The following is a 19179-nucleotide window of genomic DNA, read 5'->3' on the forward strand; positions in this document are numbered from 1 at the left end:
TTCAAAGATAATTTTATAAAATCCAAATAAGTTTTTTTTTTTTTTTAAACAATGTTTTTCATGCTTGTTCAATAAACCATAAACAATTATTGCACATGCACCTGTGGAACAGTCCTTAAGATACTAACAGTTTACAGGTGGTAGACAATTAAGGTCAGAGTTATAAAAACTTAGGACACTAAAGCGACCTTTCTACTGACTCTGAAAAACACCAGAAGAAAGATGTCTAGGGTTCCTGCTCCCCTGCCTGAACATGCCATACGCCTGCCGCAGACTGGAATAAAGTTAGCTTGACTTTGGGCGTTGGATATCCACAGATATGCGGAAATTAAGGGACTGTCTCTAAAGTTATACACGACATTATACACGTTTTTAACTTCAATTTGAAGGGAATGATAGCATTCCCTTCAAATGCTATTGAATTTTATATTATGGTATATTTTGTGTATGAGCTCATTTGGTAGTGAAATGCATGGGAATTTTTACATATGATTTAATAGTATATTTTGTTAAATATCAAAAATCTAAAAGGTGTGCGTTATAGCTGACACCTAGATGAACACTTTACAGTTGGTTGTGTGACAGTAAGTCATTCCCTTCAAATGCTATTGAAGTTAGAAACGTGTATAACAATGTCGTATGTAACTTTAGAGACGGTCCCTTAATTTCCCGCATATCTGCAAATATCGAACGTCCAACGTCAAACCAACTTTATTCCAGTCTGCTGCAGGGAGGCGTGAGGACTGCAGATGTGGTCAGAGCAATAAACGGCAATGTCTGTAATGTAAGACGCCTAAGACAGTGCTACAGGGAGACAGGAAGGACAATTGATCGTCCTTGCAGTTAAAAATTATGTGTAATTATGTGTCCCCCCAGATGTGATCGAGAACTTGAAAATGCCTTGATGGAAGGTTGGAGTAACATCTCACAGCAAGAGCTGCCCAATCTGGTGCAGTCTATGAGGATGAGATGCACTGTAGTATTAAAGCAGCTGGACACCACAACATACTGACTGTTACTTTAGATATTGACACCCCCCCCCCCACGCCCCCCACGCCCCTTGTTCAGGGACTTATTATTCCATTTCTGTTCGTCAAATGTCTGTGAAACTTGTTCAGTTTATATCTCAGTTGTTCAACCTTTTTATGTGAATACAAATATTTACACATGTTAAGAAATCTGCTGGAAATAAAAGCAGTTGAATGTGAGAGGACGTTTCTTTTTTGCTGAGTATAGTATGTTCATATCTTATCACTGGTGTGTGATAAAACTGAAATGCAGTTAAAACTGCATTTAAAAAATTAATTGAAAGAGTCAAAATGTTTCCTTTTGGTTGCTATTAGGGTTAGGGATAAATATATGCATAGGCATAACATTAATTTGCTGCATTAATAATTATGTCAGTGGAAGGTGTTCTTGCATATGCATATTCAGAGAGCAATACAGTGTGAGGACTGTTTTTTTTGTTGTTGTTTTTGTTTACATGTATCCATAGCGACTTCAAGTTGAGTTGATCAGATGAGGCTTAAGGGTCTTTCCGGTTCAAATATCCAGCTTATCCTGGCCAGCTACCTGAGGCTGAACTGCTTTGCCATGTGGTATGTTATGATATTTTCCAGCTTCTCAATAAATGTTTGAGATTTGCTAATTGCCTTACTGTTGTGTTACTTTTTTTTGATTAACTTCTACAATGAGTAGGATTAGTGTTTACCAGCTGGCAAAGGTGGTCCAGTTTAACCAACTGGATTTTTCAGCAGAAGGGCCAAGATTAACAGCAGGGTGGAACTAGGATTCAAACTCACAACCTCCTGTATAGCCCAGTGATCTAACTGCAGAGCTGCCACTTTTATTCTAACAGACTGGATTCAGCTTACAAGTTTATGAAGTTTACGTGGCAGTCTCAGTTTGGATTCTGGGTCTCCACCAGTGCAATTAGGCACTAAATTAAAACATCAACTTCAGCCTTTCTACAAAGTTCATTCAAAGGGTTGAATTAACATCCAGAGTGTTAATTTGTGTCCAATTGGCCATACATAAACACTATATTGTGTTAATTTAACACTGGGGATTTTGCTGTGTACCCCAGGGGTTGAAGTTGTTCTGGACCTGCAGCCCAAGTGGAGCTTCAGTTCCTATTTGTTCAAAAGGTTCTGTGCATTATTAAATATGGCAGGCCTCATTCCCAATGTATATCGGCTGGCAAGGACTCCCTGACCTGCACAGTTTAAAGTTTTCTCCGCTGCCAATACACCTTCGATTTATTAAGCCCTTAGGGGGTGGGCTAGGTGTGTTGGGGTAGGGAGATCTTCAGATGAGGACGGAGGGAAGAAGAGAGAGAAGGAGGGAGAGAAGGAGGGGCTGCACTGCCTAATTACAACAAGGTTGCATTTGTAAAATATCTGATTTGTTCCATGGTGTAAAATGAATTGCTACATAATGAAATTATTATATTTGCTTTACAACTCCAATTCCAAAAACATTGGGACGCTGTGTAAAATGTAAATAAATGTAAATAAAAACAGAATGCAATGATTTGCAAATCTCATAAACCCATATGTTATTCACAATAGAACATAGAAAACATATCAAATGTTTAAACTGAGTAAATGTACCATTTTAGGAAAAAAATTGAGTAATTTTGAATTTGATGGCCGCAACACGGTCTCAAAGAATTTGGGACGGGGACAACAAAAGGCCGGAAAGGTAAGTGTTGCAAAATTTTCTTAAAATGGTACATTTACTCAGTTTAAACATTTGATATGTTTTCTATGTTCTACTGTGAATAAAATATGAGTTTATGAGATTTGCAAATCATTGCATTCTGTTTTTATTTACATTTAACACAGCATCCCAACTTTTTTGGAATTGGGGTTATATACGTGGCATGACTTGTTTGGATGATTGCATAAGTTGGATACCATGCACATGATTTAGGCTAGACTAAAACAGAGCTCACTTCAGTAAGTTCAATGAGTGTTAAGCCTTGGTGGGCAGATGGCAGCAAACAATTAGTCTCTCTGTAGATTTATTTTAATAGTACAAACCCAACAATACTGGTATAGAGACAAACTTTGGTATGAATAATTTTTTTCTATTTAAGGATTTGTTTTAACTGTTTTTATTATTACTATAAAATCCTCTTCCAACACAGATTCAGCTGAATTTTCTCTTTGGTGCCGCGTTTGACCAGGACTCCATTTTTGCAGGTTCTTTTAGTCCACCAGAGGGCAGACAATGTACATTAAAATTCAAGCAAAGCTGGCAGCAGTCAGCTGCCACACACTGTTTTTATTTACAAACACAAGAAAAGCCCAGAATCCGCTGGCCACAGGATAATAAGAATGTTCTTGCATCAGATGCCATCTTTTAACTTTGTCAAACAGAATAGCTTTGTATTCCTCCAGTAGCCAGAAATCAGATTGATTCTTTTCATAAATGGTGATTAGTGAATTTAGGCCAGAAATGTTATCAGGTAGGCCACACTCATGTTGTTGTACCAGTCTGTTTTCAGCTGTCTTTCTGTCTGTAAGAAAAGATGTCTAGAGAGGTACAAGCCTGCACAATGTCTCTAAGAAAGAGCTATTCTGCAGATCCCCAGATAATTACTTTCACATTCTGTAAACAAAGTAATTTCTTTTTTAGACATACATACATATAGCAGACATAATAATGTATTTAAAAGAATTAAGTGACTTTTTATATATATATTTTAAATAAAATTTACACCTCAGTTCTATAAACAAGAAATTAATATCGAGTAACTGACATGGAAGACACCATGCTCTCATTTAAAAGAAAACAAAAACTACTTTACTTTAGTCCACAAAAGATACATATACACATCCCTCTGTTAGCAGTTAGAATGATAACGATCTTTCCAACTCAACCGAACAATCGTTCCAATCTGGACTAAATTGGATCGGATTAGTTTCAGCCACTCTCTGGGAAACTGAGATACTCTGGGAAACACAGACGTCAGTAAATCATTTGTAACTTCAATTGGTCACATGGGTCTTGTATCATCATTATCTTTCCACACCTATGACTTTTCCCATTCCTCTGTTTCCAACACACCCAAATACAGAAGCATCCTTAGGAAACAGACAATGCCCTCGCACAGCAGATACACACTGGTGAAGGCTGTAAGAGACATCGTAGCTGCAATGCAGTGGTCTTAGGCGAGCTGACTTCTTGTTTTAATTTCTTGTGATTACTTGGGATTTCTGTTGTTTCTTTTGTCTGAAAAACGAATAACCAGCTACATGCTGCAGAAACTGTGTGGATACCTGTAAATATGTCTCTACTTTTTAACTTGGAACTTTAAGTTATTTATCTCCCTGTCACATTATTTATCTCAGTCCCAGTATTTCTGTATCTACTGTTAAATTCTTTAGATTTTTAAGGGTTATTGTGTGGTAAGTCACACAAAACTCCATATACGCAAATGCTGTACATTTATTTACAAGAATGGAGGTTGAAAGAATAGAAAATGAAAACTAAGCTTTAAAATATAGTGTGGTGCTGTGGTGAGTCACTGTCTTGGACTGAACTTTACTGGTGCATGCAGTTGATTTAAAAGAAAAGTCTGGTAAATGAATAACAATTCCCCTGTCAGTGGAATGCTCCACTATAAAATGGAAACATTTAGAATTACTTAAATCCTACTGTTTAGTCTAAGATGATTGTTGCACCTCTGTTTAAGGCACAAGAGGCTCAAAAGAATATGTGCGTGTGTGTGTGTGTGTGTGTGTAAAGTGTTACATAATGTTCGTTTGTAATATTATTTTTATTGTTTCTAATTTTGTTTTTAAAGCTGTTTAAAGAACTCTTGTTTTGGGGAAAATATTTTTCTCTGTGGAACGGTGTAAAAACAGTGATGGTTTGCTAGTGTCAGTTACTTTAGCAAGAGAAGACGTTGCTGGCTATTTAAGCATCACTGACTGCATCTCATACTTGCATATACATATGTATGGCTGTGTTTCTGGGCAACCGCCTTGATTTTCCTGTGCACACACTTCTGAAAATTCCTCACCATTTATTGGCTGCTGCTAACACCATTTACAGGAATTGAGTGCTTGAAATAATAGCCAGGTCAAATATTTTTTTTCTTGACTTACAGCAATTGCAACTGTAAATGTTCCAGAACCTCCACCAGATTAGATATATCAATAGACTGCTCCTATGCAATAGTGTGCTCGACTCTTTGCAAACCCAGTTTGCTGCACCCTTAATAAATCATCAATAGATTGCCATTGCTCTGTGTGTTTCATGACTAAAATACAATGACTGAATTCTGACTGAAGAAATATTTATGTCTAAGGGCAGCTCTTTGAAGAAAATGTAATAGTTGACTTATTAACTATTAAAAAAGAGGAAATCTTACCTCTCGTTTCACCATAATATCTGCAGCTTCATTTTTCATTATAGTTACTGACACTAACTTATGGTATGGTGTGCAGAACATACATTCCCTGTTACTTCTCTGCCATGAGACCAGATTGGCCATGAATAAACTTGTCTGGTTGAATGTGAATGACTAAGAAAATTAAGCAAATCAAGCAAAGAAACAAACAGGAAAAGAGAAGGTACACAAAAGGATGATATTGTGAGGTGATTATTATTCCTGTACTACAGTATATGTTTTAATTTTTAGCCTGAATTGAAATTATGCTATTTAGTCATGGCTCTGAAGTACCTTGACCATTATTTGTAGGATTATGATGATCCAAAGCTCAACTGCCATCTTGTGCGCTCCTAGAAAAATGGGTTTCTGAAGGATTCCTTAGATGCCAAAAAGTTTATTATTTCTCCCAAAGCGGTTCTCCTCTGAACTTTTTCAGAAACAGAGACCCTAGGGTTTTAGGCTGCTAGATGGACTTTTTTTAAGTGTAGGAGCAAAGGAAGGAGACATTTAACATTAATAGAGAAAGTATTGACCAGTATGCATGTTGATGAGTGATTGGGTGACCACAGTGGCAAATGTCATGGGTGGTACCTAAAATATATTACCTTTTTAGTAGAAGTGGGTGAGGCATGGTTCAAACATCTGCTCTCAGCAAGAGACTGATGAACAGCAGGCTACAGAATTATTGACATTCCTTCAGGAGATAGTAGGAAAACAAAAAGGAAAAGAGAAATCCTGAAAACCTCGTAACAAGCTATGCATGAATCAGTAGCATTGAGTGTTCAAAAGTAATTTTTTATTTCTTTTTTCCTTTCTCCATTTTCTCTCTTTTTAATCTATCTTGAACAAAGACAGTTTTATCAGTGACTTCCATTCAGCACTCAACTACAATACATATGATTAGCAAGTAAAAGAACACATACACACTTGGCCAACAATAAAAAAAAAAAAGTACAGAATAGCACTCTACTGTACAACTTGCCAAATTAGTTGGGCCACTTCACTCTTGAGCTGTTTTAACCACTTAGAGCTAAAAATAACTGCGATCTGGACTGGTTACAGATAAACTCAGCAAAAAAAAGAAACGTCCCTTTTTCAGGAGACTGTATTTTAAAGATAATTTTATAAAATCCAAATAAGTTTTTTTTTTTTCTTTTCTTTTCTTTTCCTTTATTGGAAAAGGTTCAAACAATGTTTTTCATGCTTGCTCAATGAACCATAAACAATTATTGCACATGCACCTGTGGAACAGTCCTTAAGACATTAACAGTTTACAGGCGGTAGACAATTATGGTCACAGTTACAATAACTTAGGACACTAAAGAGACCTTTCTACTGACTCTCAAAAACACTAGAAGAAAGATGCCTAGGGTTCCTGCTCACCTGCGTGAACATGCCATAGGCCTGCTGCAGGGAGGCGTGAGTACTGCAGATGTGTCCAGAGCAATAAACGGCAATGTCCGTAATGTGAGACGTCTAAGACAGTGCTACAGGGTGTCAGGAAGGACAGCTGATTGTCCTTGCAGTGGAAAATTATGTGTAACCATGTGTCCCCCTGACGTGATTGAGAACGTGCAAATGGCTTGGTGGAAGAGTGGAGTAATATATCACAGCAAGAACTGATCAATCTGGTGCAGTCCATGAGGAAGAGATGCACTGTAGTATTAAAGCAGCTGGAGGCCACAACATACTGACTGTTACTTTTGATAAAAAGTAACCCCACTTGTTCAGGGACTTATAATACCATTTCTGTTAATCAAATGTCTGTGAAACTTGTTCAGTTTATATCTCAGTTATTGAATCTTTTTATGTTAATACAAATATTTACACATGTTAAGAAATCTGCTGGAAATAAAAGCAGTTGTATGTGAGAGGACGTTTCTTTTTTTTTGCTGAGTATATTATATTCAATCTAGCATCCCTTTGTACAGCCTCCTAAAAGCTGTTCTTGTACCAGAAAAAAAGTAATATTTTCTTTGCTTGATATCTAGGTTAGTCTCAGACAGATTGTTGGGTTTAAGTGTTCTGCTGGAAAATGTCTACCCAAATCCAGTGAGGTCCTGGCTGCCAAGGATACTTATTATTTGAAAAAAATAAGTTCTACAACTACATCCAAATCCAACCACATTGAAACATCACTGATAAACAAAAAAAAAAAAAAACTAAATCAATGACTGGAGTTCGAACTGTAAAAGCTGACAAGATTTTAAGAGCTATTTAAAGAATTTTGAACAGGGTGGTGCCTTTAATGCTGCACTTCCCAAGATTAATAAAAGACTCACTGCAAGTGGTTCCACTTACAAAGGCATGACTGGAATTTTATTGCTGATTGTGGAAAGGGGAAACAAAAGAAGGCTAAGACCATAACAATATTAGAGCAGGAGTTAGATCCGCTTTGTGTCAGGACCTGTAGAAGCAGTCTCAGATACACACAGAGACCCCCTCTGGGCATTTCAACTGTTCCTGGATCAGGCCCAGCTCTTGTCAGCAAGGGGGCTGTATCTCACTGTGATCAGCAACCCGTCAACTCCAGGAAATCCCCCCTCCCCCCTCCTTGCTTCCCTCCTTCACACCCCCTCCGCCCTCTGTGCATGTCTGGCTAAAGCTGAATGTATCCTCATTCCTGGTAATCTACTTCTTTCTTCTTTCCTTTCAGCTTCCAAATCTCCCTTTTCAACCTGGGTTGAGGTGAGGTGAGTTACATTCTAAGGTAAAGTGAGCAGAAGCAATCTGCTAATAAAGTCCAGACTGTAGTCCTGAAAACTGTTTTCACAGACACAGTTCGCTCCCACTTGCTATTGTCTTTGGATTCATGACATGCTGCTAGGCTGCTGAAGGCCTCTATCATGTTTCAGTGAGGAGTGATTGAGTCGAGAAACATGAAATGCGGATAAGGAATAGTTAGTCATTTCTGAAATATAACTTCAAACCAGTATCTCTCAAGGTTCAATAGAATTTAGTACTACATTTTTAATAGAACCACATGAATGGCTGTCAGTGGAAAGTGACATTATCTCATAAATCATGAACACTGAGGCATGAGGATAAAGTACCACAATTGCTCAGAGACAGAATATTTTGGCATGTGACTCAGTAAACATATCAATTATCAGGTTTCAGTATAGCTGAGGTTTAAACATGGTTTTGGCTCACTGGTTTTGAAGCAGTAAAGGAAAACTGGAATTGAATGCTTTCAGTCGTGTGCTATGCTGCAGGACTGGTTAGGTTTCTGTCCTGGTGGTTGCTGTGGTAACAGGCTTTTTTTGGGGGGGGCTTCCCTGTAATTGCGCCTGGGTCCTGGATTCCACAGCTAGCACAAAGCACTGATTATTTCTCTGCAGTGGAGTGAAGGGGGAAAGGAGAAGGCGGCAGTGCTCTAGCAAATGCCATAGCTTTCTTGTAAAGGCCGGTTCTCTTTTGGTCAATGTTCTGTCATTCAGATGCTTTACTCATGTGGCTTTATTTTGGGTACTTTTGCAATGGTACATCAAGCAAAGTACATGGCTATCAGGTTCTGAAGTAATAAAATATTTTACACTGACATGGAAGTGAAAAGAATAAGATAATTTTATACAGTGACAGAAGTTATGGGAACAATTAACAATGTTACTTTTCTGGACAATTTACTTAAAGATTTCCTTGGAGTTTTAAGCCTTTCAGTCATTTATAGTAGAAATAAGGAAATACATTCTTCTTGTATATTTACTCATCAGTTTACTTTTCCTTTTGTGTCAATGTGTTGCGCACACAACTGGAGAAAAAAAGCTGGGTAAGCATATCTAAAACCACTAGTTCAGAATATGTTCGAAGATCCAGATCAAGCTGTAGATATTGGCTGAACCCAGATACCCTGTATCTATTTACCAACTTGGATGTGTTGAGCAATCAGTGCAGTAGTTTGAGCACATTACTCTTGATTGAAGGATGATGGTTAAGAACCACAGCACAGAATAGCAAACTATTCTGTTTTACCCCAGAATAAATACATGCAAGCCAAAAGGTTAACTTTTCAGTAATTCACTTTAAACCCCAACCTCTCATGCTGTGGCACATGTATAAGCACAAGATGCAATCTTCTCTCCAGTGACTTTTATGCAGAATTTCTTTACTTCGGAGCCTGCGTTTCCACTCAAAGATTTTATATAACTATTTCCAGAAATCTTGGGCCACTGGCTCATGCAACCACTTCCAAAAGTCTTCTGGAAGTTGTCTGAGGGTAGCCTCAAAACTGAAGATTTATGATTCTATCAAAGAACCAAGACATTCAAAGGATTTATTTATAACATACAATTTATTCATAAAAAGAACCATATGACAGAGGAACAGCCTAAATGACAAAATGACAATAAATACAGTGGGAGTGGAATGTATAAGAACAATTTAAAAGGATTATGGCACAAATAAAACTTTGATAAAAGCAGGAAATGAAAAGAACTCTTGGTTATCCAGTCTAATGAAGCAACTCTCTTAAATGCACTAAAGCCTCGGCAATTTAAAAGATATGAAAGTCATCTTCCAGTGATGTAAAAACACAAATTAAATGATTTAAAGGCTTTTACTCTAAATTTCTGCCCATTATTTGACACAGCTTAGGATCATCCTCACTCCTTTTATGTTACAATAGAGCAGAGATTGGCTGGTGATGCTTAATTGCGAATTCAGACTGATTCGCTCCGAGATGCGTGAAAAGTCAATTAATAAACTTACTAAAGAAATCACAGGGAATAAAAAAGTGGATCTCCACTGAGCAAATTCTGCATAGTGAAAATGTGGAATATTTTCTTCACAGTTCTCCATTCTTCATTAAAAAAAGCAGTTAAAAGTAACATTCTGAATCATAACATAGCAGGTTTTAGGTATCTTTCTGTTTATATTTAAATATGACCATAGTAAAACATGGCCAGCTTAAAAACAGGTCATCTAGAGTAGGGGCAAGGATCACAAGCCAATAACACTCTCTCATCCCTTAATACAAAACAAAGACTACTGATGATAGCAAAAGACTTGCTCTGTTGAGAATATATTGCATTAATACTGTTTCGAGTAATGATGCACCTCTCCCTAGTAGTCGATACCCTGGTCATTGTAGTGGCCACTGTATTCATCATGATAATTGCCCTGGTACTCCTCCTCTTGGTATTCCACATGATAGTCACTGTCGCTGATCTCTGAGCCGTTCGTGCCTGTGCCTTGACTGCCGTTGGCATGGATGATGGGCTCTGTGGCCGGGGCACAGTATTTGGGGTCATAGACCTGCCTGCCAAGCCCGTACACGCTCATGCCTTTCTGAGATGCCACCTTGTTGGTGCCCATCTGCAGGGAGATGGTGGAGTTATCCAGAGGTTGCACAGCGACCTTCTGATCAAAAATGTCTCTTCTGGTGCCTGGGGCAGACATGCCAGCCTAGGGAGACGATAATACATGGGGAGAAACACATTTAAACAAGACAAACAGTACAAAGCATCACAAAACCAAATCAAACACACAATCATGTGATCATCCATCACGATCAACCATCCATCCATATATATTTTGTAATGTAATTTCATTAAGCTTTTTGATTTCATTCATCTATAGCACAGTGCCACTGTGTAAGAAGTACAGTATTACTCATTACACACTTTTACCACAACTGTAAAACTGTCAGCTTGTTTAGTGGGTGTACCTGGCTAGCTCCTTTGTTAGTGCCCATCTGCAGGCTGATGGTTGTCTGGTCATAAGGCTTGTCTGTTTGGGTCTTTGGGTCATAAAGATGTCTCCGCGTGCCATAAGCAGTCATGCCGGCCTGGCTTGCACATTTGTTAGTCCCCATCTGAAAACATCAGCTGTGTATTAATTTGCCCAGTTCTATAATATATAGCAAAATAACATCATTCTGATCACTCAATCAATATTAAAAGCAGCCGAGGAAGAAGCCTGTCTAACCTGAAGTCCGATAACACACTGGCCAGCCTTCATCTTATCGTCATCAAAATGCCTTTCCTGCTTATCTGCGTATTTCACTCCAATGTCAACCTTTGTATCAAGGCCTTTGGTTTTCGCCTGCAAATAAGTAATAAAATTTGTTTTAAAAATCACACATTTAACATGCATGTTGCACAAATTGAGCATAAACACAACACAAGCTGATTCATAAGAAATAAGCTTCACTGTGTTCCCAGTACATGACAGAGGATCAAAATATACCATGCTTGCAAGGGCGAGCAGTGTGGTCTGGACTTGAGTCATGTTCCCATTTTCAAAGAGGTCATTGGCTTCAAAGATGTCATTGGGCTTCAAGCCATAGGTTAGGATGGCTTTGATGAAATTCCCAAGGTTCTCCAGCTACAGGAAACAAAGAGATGAAGTGATAAAGAAAGATGTTTTACACTAACCCCATTAGGACACAATAACAGTTAAAAATCATGAGTTTCGCAATTGCCACAGCACACAGTGGCTATGGAGACTAGTGTTGTGTAAGGGGTTATTCCTTGTATTATATCTCTGCTTTCCAGGACACAGAATGAATTAGTTTGCACAACAAAAGGAGCTCAGTTGGATGGAAAACAGCAGCAGCAATAAGTCTACCTTGTGCCAGTTCAACTGTGAGTGGTTGATTTTCTTTATGGAACCTGGCTGCAGCTTGTTTATTAACCTAAAATGACACAGGGACAAAGATTAATCTTACTAAAGCACATTACACATTCACAGAAACAAAATGATAAACTAAAGGCCTTAAAAAGAATATTGTAAACAAAAGTCCATGAAGATATTTAACTCTAAAGATAGTTAGTTTTATTCAATCTGTCATGCACACTGAGTCAGCACTCTCGAACACAGTAAAGTAATGGCAGATCACACAGGGCTGACAAGGAGATAGCCACCATGTCAGCTCCCTGGAGGAGCGGTATGACAGAGTGCAGAGAGAACTAATCTCTCTCACACACACACACACACACACACACACACACACACACACACTGCAGTATATGAACTTACTCGCATAGAATTACACCATCTTTCAGGCCCTTCTGAAAGTTGTCTCCGATGGGCATGCCAGTCACCTCTTCGATCCAGAAACGGAGCTCCTCTTCCTTCTGCATGTCATATTTCTGTGCAATCTAAATGTGAAAATGGGGCAAAAGGCAAATGCATGTTATATAGACTACTTTCTTTTACTACTACTACTACTACTACTACTACTACACATGCTACAAAGTATGAGTGGTACTGCATTCTGTTTTAATTTGTAAACAAAATACTTTGACTCTCCAAAGGGGATTTATCATGCTTACTTTCCAGCCTCACTGTGTTCAAGCCTGTCAAGTTACATCCACTGATCAGGACCAGATATATCAGTTACTCAGGGTTACAGATGCCTTCAAGAAACATCTTTCAAGATGTACTGAAATATTTTCTGTAGTGTATTTCTGAGGTTCATAATTTTTTGAGGTTCCTGCCATAAGCTCAATTCAAGAAAAAGAATGCTGCCTTGCTTGCATTCTCTTATGTTTTTGTTTCTGTGTAAGCTTTCAGTCATATGATTCATCACAGACACATGGTTACCCAGCACACCATGTAATCAGTGAATCAGAGCGTGCATACTTTTGGCTCACTGGCTCTTTTTCTACACTCACTAAATGGCATGTATGACATGGCATGGTACGCCAACTGCCACAGACAACAATACTAATTGTGAGCCAAGAGATCATCACAAACATATGATGGAAGGTCCAGACTCTAGCACCATTAAATCACCCCATTACTGTTAAATAAATAAAATGCGAGACCAATTTCAACCACAGTTTGCATATTGAATCCCATTTAACATTATTATAGAGTCAGCACAAGACAAAACCCATGACATGATATTTATCTGGTGGGCTTTTGAAAGGACAGCATACAATATCAGACCTCCAACAGTGATGAAGCTGTTCTGTCTTTCACATTGCTGGAGGTCGCAGCATTAAAGACTGAGCCAGTCTCCAGCAAATAAACCATTTAAAAAAAAAAAAAAAAAAAAAAAAAAAAAAAAAAAAAAAAAAAAAAAAAGAGAGAGAGACCAACCATATCACTCCCCACAGGCAAAACAAGATAAACAGGGGCCTTCATTACATATAAAGCAATCCACCTGGCCTTCATCATGCCTTCTGCTGTCACTAGTCTCAATCTGGTGTGTCTACACACAGACGGACCAAGCATGGTTGTATTCCTAGGAGTGTGTTGATAAAACAACAAAAGTACCAAATATACACAATTTAATACAGGCTGCAAAATTTAAATGGAGTCAGTGTGTAAGGAATCAAAACTGAAATACCTCTAGTACTGAATAATTTAAAACTGCCACACATAATCTCAAGACTATTTAGTTCTTAAGAGAGTATAAAGAGACCGATGAGAGAAACATCTGGCCTTCAATTCCCTTAGTTTAATTTCCATCGCTGGTCCTAAGCATAACTTATTCAAGCCAAATGTAGATATTAGCATGTTGCCACTATCATCTATGCCTGGCTGACATTGAGCTAGGACACAGAGGCTAAGACAGTAATACCAAGTAAAAGTCAAAACAAGCATCCAAAAGAATGCTCAAATGTGTCTAAATCATGTGGGTAACTATATAAATGCACAAAGGCCCTCAGGACTTTGTAATGCTAATTTCCCCTCTTTTCAGCAGAGTGAAGTTCAATTTTGACTGGAGTGCAGTGAACTATTGGCCTCTTTCAAAAGCCTCTCAGCTGGAATGTGAGAGCAGCCACCAGGAAGAATGCACCGTAGGCCATGGTCACCTCCTCTGTCCAATTTCAGGACAGGAAAGAGGGCCTTCCTGATGTAATGACACATAATGGCTTCATAAAGTCTCAAAGTTATCATAAAATATATCAAAGTATCATTACTCAAAAGATCAGATTGCTTTTTAAATAAAAAGTTAACAGGATTTAAACTCGGGTACCGTCCACTTACAGGCTAATTAATTTAGAAAGTCTATGGCACATGTAAAGATTGGAGGGCAAGTTTATTTCTTCCATTACTTTCTCCCCAAGAGTTGTCCACCAAGAACACTGGCAACAGTCAAAAAAAGAAGAAAGCAAGAGTTGAATCTTGGCCCAGCTTTTCTATTTACACTTATAAATACTTCCCAATGACAAAGCAACATTGTATGGACAAACAGCATGCAGGTGTATAGAGTCTCATCAGCCAGTATTATCAATTGCTTAAATAGGTCCTTCAAAATAAAATAAATAAATATTAAAAAAAAAAAAATTTGCACAAGCAATGTACTGAGAACATCCCTGTTGCTACAGTTATTAGATCCTTTTCACAGAAAATTTGAAGTAAAATGCATTTCCTAAATACTACACCAGTAGTAAAATACACTTCATAAAAACTTTATAGCAGCAGATCTAGGGAGTATAAAACAGTGGTTGAACCAGAAAGTCTTGAGCAGGTAAATTAGAGGATAAAAGCGGCATTACAAAACCAAAAGCTCTTAAGATCATTTTGTAAAAGGTCGTCAAAAACCCTCTGCTAAAGATATGGGAGACAAAAACAGTACAACAATGGCCTCAGGAAATGGACTTTCCTGTCCTACCCCAAATTGCAATACAGGGTTAACAGCTGCAGCCTTTTACACAGCCTGAACCAATCCAGGAAAATTTTGCTGGTCAGCATACTGCAGGGAATGCAGCAACTCAGACCGCATGGCCTCCCGATCCACATGAGCAGTGAGTGGTTACGTTAAACCTCTCTCTGGAATGTAGCATTGTGGAGGAATGGCCCAAGATCCACGAACTTAACCTGGATTTGGTTACACCAAAACCACACCCAGGTTTTTCTTCAACTCAGTCACCCCTATTCAAGTCCAGCATCTTCATGCTTTCCACAATGATGAGCACAGAGCCATTCAGCTCTTCCCTGGAATTTCTCCAGTAAGCCCTGTTCCTCAGTCTCATGAGAAACACAGGGGACAGTCTAAAAGTGAGCTGGTTTGGCATGCCATATTAATATACTACAGTGAGACCGTTTCCCAGGCCAGAGTAAACCAGTGTTTCAAACCTCCAACAAACTAGTTACACAAACAATGCCCCTGGAAATGTAATGAAAGTGTAAGTGACAATTGAACATTACTGTAATTAAATATACTATACAAGGATGCAACCACTAAACTTTTCATTTTAGAATGATACTACTATCAAAGCTTTGATACACATTACTGACCTGAAATGAACATCCTCTTAGTAACTAATCCAACACATGCTGACAAGTTATGACAGACATTAAAGGAATGATGGTAATATTATGTGTCCTGTGTTTACATGCAAGACATGTCACTCAACAGAATGTGTTTACAGAAAAAGATACGGCTGTGGACCGGACCGTAAAATATGTAAACTCTAATCTCACATGGATCCAGTGCTTCTGACTAGTACCAGTCAAATACTGATACTCAGGACATACTACTACAGAAAAAAAAAATTACAACCCTGAGAAATGATTAGATAGACTAATGAAATGCACTTCCATTCTATCCCCCCCGGATACATTTCGGACAATGGCAATGCATTGTTCTAAATAGTGTCCCATTGACATATCTGCCTTAAACCAATCTTTAATCAAATGATCCAGAGCCAAAACATAACCCTTGTATAAAAATGACATCAATAAGAAACAAGGATGACTGTTTAGGCAAAGTATTAAATCTCCCCTGCTAAAATTAATCAAGCCAGCTATGGTTGTGTAAAAAGATGAATGGTCCATGGTGTATCGGCAATAAGCCTGTACTTGGATGAAACTTATGTTATTTTGTAACCAGGGAGGGTTGATGGTTATCCTGAAAACATCCTTCTCCATTTACGCATCTCAACTCAACCTTGAAACAGGAATAATTACGGTTTAAAAAAGGGGTCAAGTGACTTCTAGCAGTTATATTTGTACTAGATTTGAACAGCTAAAAGATTTAGTAAAAATAAATAATAATAAAAAAAAGTGTTGGATATTGTATGATCATCTGCTTGATTCACAAAAAAAGAGCATGCAAATAGCAACATGCTCAGTTTTCTAAGAAAGCAAGATGGTGAAGTAGAGAAACAGGACCAGCAAGTCTCTGACCCATGACAAACAACCTGAAACTAAATTCTACTGAAAAGGGCTTTATCTTAGGGCTACTGAAACCCTTCCCTTAAATATAAATAACAAGATGCAATCTAATAAAGCAAATCACAACACTGTGTAACAAATTAACAATTTGTATGTGCCACTGTTACAATTTGTTTAAAAAAACAAGACAAAACGCACAACAAAAATAAAATGTCTCAAATGCTGTCTCAAAGTCCTCTTGATTTCTGCAGATGACGTATAATGAAAATACGAAATATACTTTAAAATATGAAAGATTAAAATAAAAAAATCAATCATAATTATAACTGTTGATTACAGCTTTGAGGATTTATAAAACAATGAAAATAATGTGTTTTCTTTCGACTTTTTGCTACCATGAAATAAAAAAATGAAAGAAAGAAATGTGCAGTGAACTGACTCTTATAGTTGTGCAGAAATTGGACCATATGGTTCAAACAAACCCTGGAAGTCTACCAGTGGAGCAACAGCTTAAACAGTTTACAGGTCCGTACAGAAACTTTCCAGAACATACACACTAAAACCAAATGTCTTAAGCTTTGCAGTCATTCCCTTCATTGTAAATGTATTTAAGGAGTAAATGTAGGTGTTCACACTTCTGTTTTGTTATTGAAGACATTCAAACAGTGGCAGAAAAGTCCTACTACTACTGTTGAAGAAATAATAATAATAATAATAATAATAATAATAATAATAATAATAATAATAATAATAACAACAACAACAACAATAATAATAACAGAGTAATCCTAGTGTATTCTAGAATACATTTCAGAAATGTGTAGAATACCTGTGCTTCAAAACACCAATTATTTTCATCATTTATCTACCAGAACAATGACTACTCAGGAAAACGTTCACAATGTTTAAAAAGCCTTACAAAGCTAGCGGAACAATATATTTAAAAGACTTCTATAGAATATAACCTACAACCCATTTGCTTGCAATGCCCTTGGGTAAACGGTGACGTCATCCACGAAAGAATTTGTGAGGCATTTCCGCTGTCTCATTCAACATCCTGCCTGCTCAGACACTTGGATATGGTCCCACCTTGTTTGGTGTGAAATCAAGCATCCTAATGAAAACTTCATTTACACGGCAATATTTAATTTAACTCTTAAACTTTAAAATGATTCATGTCCCGGTCCCAGAACACTGAATCCATATGATCACCCAGATGATGGAACACGTGTGATGAAGAAAGGGAATAATGAACGTGAATGTGAGTTGGATTTCTAATGTGCATGTCCAGCTATTATTAATGTCTGTGGAGAGTGAAGAGGCGCAGGCTCCGCCCACTGAGGCGGACAATAGGATATACAAAGGACTTGGCTTTGCTTCTTATTCCATTCATCCACACTAAAAGTGGCACACATTTTAAGGAATGAGCTGGAATGAAATTAAAGGCGCTTAGAAATGCTCATAAATTATACTTAAAAAAATATATATTTTAGAGAGACCAATATGTTGAGAAAAGCTAATCTATCGTCTCCAAAAGTCTGTCTGGCTGCAGTAAATCAACAAAAACGGTTTATGTAACGAGCTGAATGTTTCTAGAAAACTCAAAAGCTGCTAATGTTTAATTGTGAAAATCCACTTTCAAACTTTAGTACGTTTTAATAACTTTAAAATAACTTTCTAACCTGTAAAGAGCGACCAGTGGACAAATTAGACTTAAAATAAAGGGATTAAGGGTACTTATTTTATCACTGATTTATTTTTAATCCTGTTTAAGGTTTTGACCAGAAGGAGAAAAAACAAACAGAATATTAGTAAAGTTTTATATAGCTACACTAGGTTGTTCCTAGTAAAAGTCGGATGCTCACCTGAAGGTCTCCTGCAGTGTAACAGTCATTACCCGACACTTATTTGCTATCCTTCTATGAAGCATCTTGTCTTTTCCCTTAATATCCTAACCGACGAGAGGGAAAGTCGAGTTAGATTTAGGCCTACCTTGCTTTTAACTTCTGCAGATAATCCGTAGGCTGGTCCCTTGTTGAACTGAGTCATGTTTCTCTGCTTTAAAATGTCTTTGTGTCACTGAAATCTGGCACACAAAAAAGTAGCGAGCGCGTGTTTCACTTGATTTCAGATCACAGAAGATGTAATTCAGAGATCCGCTGCCGCAAAAGCCAAAGTCATAAACTCCGCCCAAGTCTGGCCTCTTTTCGGGACGACAGCAGCGTTACTGAGCTCACTTGGAAAATTCTCGCTCCGGTAGCTGAAGTTGTTTTTATTTGGGGGAGGAAAATGTCGCAAGGCGACTGACGGTTTTTCTTTCAGCCAATCATAGTTGTTTGATTTACATACGTAACCCCGCCCACCCTCACAGCTGTGCTGCTGGCAGCACCTCCAGACCACTGATCTTAACTACTTTTCTATACTTTGTGCTAAGTGATATAAAATGTTTCTCGTAAAGAACCTAAAACAGGATGCAACTATTAAGCTTCCCCCCCCCCATTTAATAATTGTAGACCTGTATGTTATAGTATTTTAGAATTACAAATCAAATAAAATCAACTATACCACAAATCCATCCATCCATCTTCTATGCCGCTTATCCTACAGGGACGTGGGGAATCTGGAGTCTGTTCTAAGGAGCATGGGGAACAAGGTGGGGTACACCCTGGACAAGGTGCCAAACCATCACAGGGCACACTCAC

At 37.9% G+C, this 19179-nt stretch overlaps 2 protein-coding genes and 1 long non-coding RNA gene across 7 annotated transcripts in view; 1 reads left to right on the top strand and 2 right to left on the bottom strand.

Annotated features, from left to right (window-relative positions):
• tlcd4a (TLC domain containing 4a) overlaps window positions 1-332 on the bottom strand; it is a 29314-nt gene extending 28982 nt beyond the window's left edge. Inside the window, exon 1 of the mRNA XM_053631079.1 lies at window positions 201-332. The gene's annotated coding sequence lies outside the window, so the exon portion shown is untranslated. The remainder of the gene's footprint in view (window positions 1-200) is intronic.
• Window positions 333-641: 309 nt separating this feature from the next.
• On the top strand, window positions 642-6331 carry LOC128611520 (uncharacterized). Of its 4 annotated transcripts, none has more exons than XR_008386576.1 (6): window positions 642-784; window positions 877-1598; window positions 1699-2381; window positions 3152-3206; window positions 3536-3974; window positions 4085-6331. It is a non-coding gene; the product is annotated as an uncharacterized LOC128611520 (long non-coding RNA). The 4 variants fall into 4 exon arrangements; XR_008386574.1 differs by having other exon boundaries at window positions 643-784; window positions 3152-3626; window positions 3855-3974; XR_008386570.1 differs by having other exon boundaries at window positions 3152-3974.
• Window positions 6332-9664: 3333 nt separating this feature from the next.
• cnn3a (calponin 3, acidic a) lies at window positions 9665-18729 on the bottom strand. Of its 2 annotated transcripts, XM_053631117.1 has the most exons (7): window positions 18470-18726; window positions 12383-12504; window positions 11972-12038; window positions 11591-11728; window positions 11330-11446; window positions 11070-11216; window positions 9666-10807 (listed from the first exon to the last, which is right to left on the bottom strand). In XM_053631117.1, the coding sequence occupies exons 1-7, from the start codon at window positions 18524-18526 to the stop codon at window positions 10466-10468; spliced, it is 990 nt and encodes a 329-aa protein (XP_053487092.1). In that variant the 5' UTR covers window positions 18527-18726; the 3' UTR covers window positions 9666-10465. The 2 variants fall into 2 exon arrangements, with proteins under 2 accessions (XP_053487083.1, XP_053487092.1); XM_053631108.1 differs by having other exon boundaries at window positions 9665-10807; window positions 11330-11728; window positions 18470-18729.
• Between the last annotated feature and the right edge of the window lie 450 nt (window positions 18730-19179).

The sequence above is a fragment of the Ictalurus furcatus genome, chromosome 1 (assembly GCF_023375685.1).
Source record: "Ictalurus furcatus strain D&B chromosome 1, Billie_1.0, whole genome shotgun sequence".
In the NCBI taxonomy this organism is placed as follows: domain Eukaryota; kingdom Metazoa; phylum Chordata; class Actinopteri; order Siluriformes; family Ictaluridae; genus Ictalurus; species Ictalurus furcatus.

What these genes read in the sequence shown, in the direction of transcription:
- cnn3a (XM_053631108.1), bottom strand. Translation starts at nt 18,526, where the DNA reads ATGACTCAGTTCAACAAGGGACCAGCCTACGGATTATCTGCAGAAGTT. An exon ending in AGTGTGTTATCGGACTTCAG is followed by an intron (nt 11,217 to 11,329) that starts GTTAGACAGGCT and finishes TGATGTTTTCAG; the next exon opens with ATGGGGACTAACAAATGTGC. An exon ending in CTAACAAAGGAGCTAGCCAG is followed by an intron (nt 10,808 to 11,069) that starts GTACACCCACTA and finishes TCGTCTCCCTAG; the next exon opens with GCTGGCATGTCTGCCCCAGG.